Genomic DNA, 8,221 nt, shown 5'->3' on the forward strand with positions numbered 1-8,221 from the left:
TTTTTTTTGTAAAATTGATTAATATGACCTCCTCACACCACACTCCCTCTTGTAGATATATATGATCAGTGGAATACAAGCATAATTGATTACTTAAACATGTCAGTTCTTTAAGCCAATAATCTGAAAGCCCTACTGAAATATGAAAACAAGTTTGTGCTTTCATATAACTTGCCCCCCTCACAGTTATTCTGTCAGACTCACTTTTGTTTCCACCTTCAGATATTTTTTCATAACACCTGCCAAAATCATGGCCACAGTAATCAGCACTGTGGAAATGAGTTCGAGGCGCGCTCGCGTGTAGATATTAGAAAGGCTGAGGTGCTTGTAGTTTTAAATTCATCTTGACAGCTCGCAACAGGGCGGGCGATTCTTCGTCTGTTATAGGATAACTCCATTCAGGGAACGATGCCTCCGCGTAATAGGAGAACATCATTTTACGCATTCAGAGAGAGCCAGGCGTTCCTTGAAAAGTATCAGATGTGAGGCACTTGACGCTTTCGGTTGTTATTAGCCTATGTGTTTTTATAGAACAAACGCAACGTTCAGAGCAGAACAGTTAGCTATTGGAACAGAACCATTGTGTGTTTATGTAGTCGCTGTTTAGAATTTAGTCGGGAATCAATCAATTTGCCGGTTTCGCCTCCTCCCCTTTCTCCTCCCTCTCGCCTAGTTGTGATGTCTCATGTCGTGTTGTGACAGCGCTGGTATTGTTTATTGAGGTGGATGTCAGGTATAATTAGCAATCGATATGGAAAACGTTTGTGTCGTGGTTCTGACGTCAAGGACGATTAACGTTTCTTATTGGTCACGAATTCCCTAGCGCGAGAGCTAGTTATTTGGACAAGGGGAGAGTTGATGTTGACAAAGTAGGAGAGAGCGAAAAAGCCCGCACGCCTGCCTCGGTCTCCTTATTCCTTAATTGGGATCGCAAAGCATGTCAACGCCGCACGTCCCTTCACGGCTGCTGCATGCGCTCTGAGGGAAGAGTTGGAGCTTGTTTTGGCCAGACAGACGCTTCCCTGATTCCCGAGATGCAATGATGGATAGCCGGATCCTCGAGCATCCTCATGCCCAGTTTGGAGGCTCTTTGGGGGGCATGGTTGGAATGGGTTTCCCCTACCACCTCGGTCACCATCATGTTTACGATATCTCCGGACACCAGCTACAGTCGGCGGCCGCTGTACCTTTTTCTATAGACGGATTACTTAACGGATCATGCTCAGCGTCTGTTGCAAACTCCAACCCATTGCTCGGATCTGGATGTGGTGTTAACGGGGATAGTCAGTATAAACTCAGCGGTAAGAGAACTGTTATCCGCTTCTTCTATTCCAGAATATAGAAAATTAGGCCATATTCCAAAATAATATGGAATAGCCTACTTTTGTGTGTGTTTGTAAAATTGCACGCTTTAGAAATTAAAGCTTTTCATTTTAATTATTTCAGGTAAACTAGAAAGTAGGCCGGGCTGATAATACATTGATAATAATGAAATGTATTACAATTATCATCATGTTAACACAGATTATTTTTCGGGGGTTTAAAGGCGTTTGATTCATGTTTTAAGGGCAAGCCGAAGCCTATTTGTAATTCTAGACTTTGAAAATCAATAAACAAGCATATTATGTAGGCAAAAAGTGTTACAAATTACTGTGAAATAAAACACGATATTGAAAATTCATCACATTATCTCAGATTTTATTTGTGTAGGCTGTATTTTAAGAATCATGTTATTAGCAATCACAAGTAATTGACTTTTTTCTTCTTTTTTAAGTAGCCTATACTTCACTGGTTAATTAGTTGCCAATATATCAGGCACTGCATAAATCATTTATTCTAGTGTTTTATTTGACAACCACTGGGTTGTAAAAAAATTTTTTGAAGCGTTTTAAATAATTTCTGTCACTAAAATGTTATGTAGACAATTCTAAGTAGAATTGCTAGTGTGTGTGTGTGTGTGTGTGTGCATGTTCATGTTTGCATGCGCGTTCTCACATACTCTGTGGTCCTAGATGCCGGAGACCCCGACAAGGAAAGCCCTGGTTGTAAAAGGAGGCGAACGCGTACAAATTTTACTGGCTGGCAGCTGGAGGAACTAGAAAAAGCGTTCAACGAAAGCCATTATCCGGACGTGTTCATGCGCGAGGCGCTCGCGCTACGTCTAGACCTTGTTGAGTCACGTGTTCAGGTAAACGATGGTTTGTTTTTATGTCATAACAAAATATTTAATTGACCTTTATTACAATGGCCTATTTATTATTAACAGACACCGTATTAGCTATAACAGATATAGGCTACTTTTATAGGCCTCCTTTTTTTTTTTTTACAATGCTAATGTAGGCCTGATTAAAAATGTAAGATTTTAAATGCTAAAAGTTTGAATTATTATTTTTCCCAAACGCATGACAACAGGATAGACATTTTAAAATAATAGTAACGTTTAAATGTTTAATGTTCAACCATCATTTCCTCAAATAAAAACATGAAAAGTCTTATAATATTATATAGCCTGATTTGGACAACAATTTATTCATGCTAACAGATTTAGCTGTAAATGCATGTAATTCTAAAGCAGATCATTATAAACAATGTATTAATTTTATTATACTAAAATGTTGACATTTAGATTTTTAAAAATGATACAAATGTCCTGTTTTATAGACGAATAGCCTATATTAAACACCCTTAAGATTTTATAGTTAATATAATTACATATGAACAGTTTTACCAATTCTGTACTAAATTAATAGGCCAGTGGATTGTAAATAATGTCAAACTACTGCAAGCGTTGGACGTGCAGCCTTTGTCTGCATTTTCCCTTTTTTGTAGAAACTCGACGCTGGATGAGAAGCAGTCTTGTTTGGGGAGTTAAAAGCTAAGCTTTGTATTATTCTTATTCTTTAAGGAAGATTAGCCGCCTTTATCGTTAGGTTTGTGTGCTCACAGATTTTACCGACATTAACATTTCATGTGTATACACAGCTATTGTCATGTATAGCCTCGATGTCTCTATGTTAGTATGCGTCTTAGCCTGCTGGTGGATGCTAACTCTCGTGTTATCAGCGCTGAACAGACGGCAGTCGCCATGTGAGGGGCCTGGGTGTGAGGTGCGAGCCTGCTGCTCTCTAACTCTTCTGGGCCAAATCTGTCCTAGCGCTTATATGCGCCTAAATGAACTTTAGGGGAACAGGCCCAAATTAGCACGCAAGAACCACGCTTAATTGAAAGATTGAGAGTGAGCCATTACATTGAATCAATTGACAATTAAGACAAGCGCATCTGTGGCTATGGGCTTTATGCTGGAAAATATGCCTAGATGAAAACATTTCCTCTGTCCAAGTCGTGTCATATTATTGATGAACCTTGGATGAATATCAAATAGAAAAACAAGACGTTTCCAAAATCAAGCATCTCGAAAATAACTGCTGTTTAATCTTTAACTTTTGTATGGGCCTAAATATGCCTTTTTATTTAATTGAATGAATGCATACACTTATTTAAAAAGACACCATTGATTTGTGATTACAGGATAATATTTCGATAAAGAACTGAAATATTTGTAGATTTTAGGTGCATGTCAGATTTATTCAAGCAGTTATTTAGCTACTTTATTTGCCTAAATAATAATTTTGCAATTCGAGGTTCATGTATTTTAAATAAGTCTGACATGTATATAGCCTACATATGAAACAAAAAATCTCATCCTCTGCTTTCTAGGTGTGGTTCCAAAACAGGCGAGCTAAATGGCGCAAAAAGGAGAACACGAAGAAAGGGCCCGGTCGACCGGCTCACAACTCTCACCCCACTACCTGCAGCGGCGAACCAATGGACCCAGAGGAGATCGCGCGACGGGAGTTGGAACGCTTGGAAAAGAAGAAGCGAAAACAGGAACGCAAACTGCTGAAATCCCAGAACAAGCTCTTAGCGGGTGAGCTCTTCCACACGCCCGGATCTGACAGCGACAGTGGAGTATCGCAGAGCACCGATAGCGAGTCCACTCCTCACAGCGGGCCTCAGCCTAGCGCGCACCGACAGCAAACTGAACATTTATGTGACCAACATCCACGCCACCAAAGAGCCAGTACAGTCAACGAGACAGCGGAGCCCATGGACTCCACGCGGAACTCTGCCCTGTGCCCCGCGAACGGCATCACACGCGCCTCCACGCTCCAGAAACTCAACCCATTTAGTGTGGAGAGTTTACTAGCCGACTCAAGTCCCAGGAGAAAAACTATCCTGGATTTTTCTCAGTTACCGCCGCAGCGACCACTGGTTGGTAAAGGCCATTTCCTTCTATATCCCATTACCCAGCCGCTGGGTTTCATTGTGCCACAGACAGCGATGAAACCCAGTCAGGATTCAGGAAACTCGGGTCACAACTGTTCCACGACAGACATCTCGACCTCAAACCAGAAAGACATCAATCATTTGTGCACAGACACCGGTGCGAATGCGGCCACAAACGGCGAGCTGCAAAGAGAAAGCAAGAACTCTTCCATCCAGTCTTCAGACACAAGCTCAGAGAAATGTTTTGCAGAATCTAATTCGCCACAAAAGGAGTTTGAAAATGACTCTGAGTCCATTGTCACAAACTCTAGCCAGAAAGAAAGCATCTCTCCTAACCTGTCTGAATGCTCTGACACGAAAACCCGCAGTTCTGCTGACACAAATACAGATGGAGAGGACGTTGACATGGACTGAAATATAGGCCAGCAGCAGTGGCGCCAAGTGACTTGTCATAATCCCAAAGCTGATCACGACACGTTTTTGTATACAAGACTGTTTTAATTCATGTTTTTATACTTTTCAGAAACGGATATTCTTTATTCAGGTGAACTATCTGTTTCGGCTTAAAACTAGCCTATCAAATTCAGCTACTCGGCTAACTTCAAGGAACAAGCTAGCTTATGAGCAGCATTCAAGAACGACATATCCTCAAACGTTGTATAAATGATAAAATATCGAAAATATTTATATATGTAACATTTTGATAAGTAATAATAAGAATAATAATAAAATATTGTCAACGAAAAGATCTTGTTTTGCCACCTCAGTGCTTACGGTTAGCCTGTCTGTTTTGTTTATCGTTTTGAGAGGCTGCTGTACAGCAGGCTCGTGTTTATTGCTTTAACAAATTCATTCATTCAAAACCTCCAGTTAAAATGAGGTCTCACGCCGCGGGCGGTAGGACTCGGTCAGCTCCTGTGGAGTTTTGATATGAAAGTAATTATTTTCCCGGTGGCGGCTGGGAGGATACGTTTTTTTTTTTTTCTGTTAGCCTGAAGGGTTATTATACATTACCGATTCCAGCGATATGAAATCACATAAACTTCCAACAATAATAGAATTAGCATGAAAGGCTGGCGAGTCAGATTGAAATGGGGAAATAATAGCCCAGGCAGCTGCGAGCGTACGTGTGAGGATGTGTGTGTGTGTGCGCGCACACAGTGAGGCAAGCCTGAGTGATTCGCGGGGTGGAATTTTCATGAGGCGCGCGGGCCTGTCAGGGCACGCGTAGGCGGCAATATTAAGATAGATGTTCGATGATATCCCTCATTGTTCTGTCGCGTACATTGATGTTCCTGCCTTATCGGCCTATTGATCATTTGTCGCTCTATATAAGAACAGCCCCCCTTCTCTCTTCTCTCCTCTATCTTCTCTTCTCTTCTCTCTCTCTCTCACACACACACACACACACACACACACACACACACACACACACACACACACACACACACACACACACACACACACACACCAGTTTACACTAATAATCTTACATAGGGTCAACTCATGGCACATTAAAGCATCTGCACTGGAAAATAGTATAGCGGGGCATAAGTGAATTAATAAATAGGCTACATATGGTGATCAATATGATCAGGGATGTCTGTGTCAAGAAAGAAAGACGGTCCCTGCATGGTTCTGGATTTTAGCTTCTTAGAGCAAACCCTTAATTATCACATTTCTTAAAAGATTTTCTCAACACACGGTTTAGATTCTGTACAAGTGGGCAATATTTTGCGAATGTAAAACCGCCACCCTCCGGTCATCTTCATTGAGCCCCTGTATTTGCAAATAAATTAAAAGTAAACGGAGGGACTGGAGCTTTACCCTATGAACGACATCTTCCAGCCTTAATAACATTTACATAATTTCTTATTTCGGGTTACTGCTATTTGCACTGCATGAGACCTAGCTTATAGGAAAAATAATGAGAGAAGGGATCATCTCTGGGGGGATGTGCTACTTCAGCGTGGAGAAACATAAATGTTTTAGTGTAGTTATGAGTGTAGGATGAAATGAGTGTAAGAAAGGCTATATTTTACAGTGGCATATTTTATATGAGTTGATTGTGAAGGTCGGGCATCCCCATTACAATGCATACACTCACTTGGGATCCTGCAAGCACTAGTAGGCATAATAATTTATTAAGACAAACAATGAATTGATTTCTACTAAATGAATTGATGAGACTACAGGCTCTCCTCACGTCTGGTCAGGCCCCCAGTGCTGTAATCTAGTCTCGTACACGTTATGAACTCGGTTTATAGATTCAGGGAGTAAAAAGTTTTCACTTTGAGCCCTGAGACTCATTATAAACGGAGAAGGGAGGAGTGTAAATTGTTTTTACGCTATTATCTGTCCGTAAGCCGCAATTTCTCCTGCTAATTACGAAGGTGTTGCTTCTCATCGACAGCCGGCTGCTGATTTTCAATTTAACTGATCATCATACATTCATTTCTCCGCATGATAAATCTACAAGGCCGCCATGCCCCGGGTACCGAGTGGAGAAACGGCAGCGAGAGGGGGGGGGTGGAGAGAGTGTGGCTGTCAGGGCGAGTTAATGGGGGAAGTGCATGCGCCAATGAGTGCGGATCAGGCAGCTAATTTACCACCTCCCGTAGCCTTCTATCTCCGTATCTCATTTCCTCTTTTCTCCCCGGAGAGATTGCCACCCTAGAGCCGCGTGAACAGACAACGGACAACGGGGTTGTCTTTTTAAAATCCACCCATAAAAACCTTAACGTGGATGGTGGCCCAAAACATTGTGTTGTGAAATTAGGACATCAGGTTTCATTAATGCTGGTTGAGTTTCTCATTTAATTGCATGTCACATTTTTATTTAAAAAGAAAACCTTTGCACAATTAATTAGCCTCAACGTCAATTCTCTCTCTCTCGCTTATTTTCTTTGCATTGGCGGCAAAGAAGCGTATGGATAGTTCAGTTGACATAACATTGCATGGACTTTTCTTAGGCCTAATTAAAAAGATATTTTTGTTAATATTTATGTGAATGTTTAAAAGTATATTCTAGGTGATTATGCTACATATTCCTGCAGTGTGTATATATATATATAAGTATACAACGGGGTTAAACTGGCACACACTAAGAAAAATGTGTTTTTCACTACTCCCATAGATTGCGGAAAAATATATATTTTGATTGAACATTGATGGAGCAACAGATTTTCTGTGAAAAATAAATCATAAAAGGGGTTTGTTTGTTTAAAAATCTTAGAAATGTATGAGGTGTGGACCTTTTACCCCACATATGGGCTAAAAGACTGACCAGCATGGGGCAAAAGGGAGTGTTGATAGAAATTCTTCGCTAAAATAATGTTTTAAATAATGTCTAGGCTAATGCTTCTTCAAAACAATCACTTTAGCAAAGTTTGTACTATTTTCGGTTTATTTTGTTCAGTAAAAGAATTATTTTTTATTCAATAAATATACTGTCATTAAAATGTTCATTTTAAAAGGACAGAAACAAAATTATTTAATTAAAGATTCTGAAAGCATTGAATGAGATCCCCTAATATTTTAATAAAGCTTTACAGTAACACAATTAATATATTGTATAATATGATATGATTACTATCATATTGTTTTCATTATGGTGATTATCTCTAAGGTGGATACCCAATTGTATGTGATATTTGTCATCTGAATCTAAACATGTCATGTCAAATGGATAAGTCAGCCATCTATTTATTATCATGTTAATTATTGTGCCTTTAGCACAAAGGCATGTGCACTTTTTTTACCCCAAATACCGTATTTTTAGGCTAAATATTCTTATGTTATTGAAAAAAAAACTGTTGCTTTATTAACTGAAAATCATTAACAAGACCTTTGTTTCAAAATATAGACAATAATTTTATCGATTCTCATGTGCTACCTAAATCTACAACATTAAAAAAAAAACATTAAATATTAG

General features: G+C 39.8%; 1 protein-coding gene across 1 annotated transcript; it reads left to right on the plus strand.

Annotated features, from left to right (window-relative positions):
* The first annotated feature begins 1,039 nt into the window (after positions 1-1,039).
* Positions 1,040-4,801, plus strand: uncx4.1 (Unc4.1 homeobox (C. elegans)). The gene is made up of 3 exons (XM_067405096.1): positions 1,040-1,301; positions 2,013-2,188; positions 3,718-4,801. The coding sequence occupies exons 1-3, from the start codon at positions 1,040-1,042 to the stop codon at positions 4,699-4,701; spliced, it is 1,422 nt and encodes a 473-aa protein (XP_067261197.1). The 3' UTR covers positions 4,702-4,801.
* The last annotated feature ends 3,420 nt before the right edge of the window (positions 4,802-8,221 follow it).

This window comes from Chanodichthys erythropterus, chromosome 12 (assembly GCF_024489055.1).
Source record: "Chanodichthys erythropterus isolate Z2021 chromosome 12, ASM2448905v1, whole genome shotgun sequence".
Classification (NCBI taxonomy): Eukaryota; Metazoa; Chordata; class Actinopteri; order Cypriniformes; family Xenocyprididae; genus Chanodichthys; species Chanodichthys erythropterus.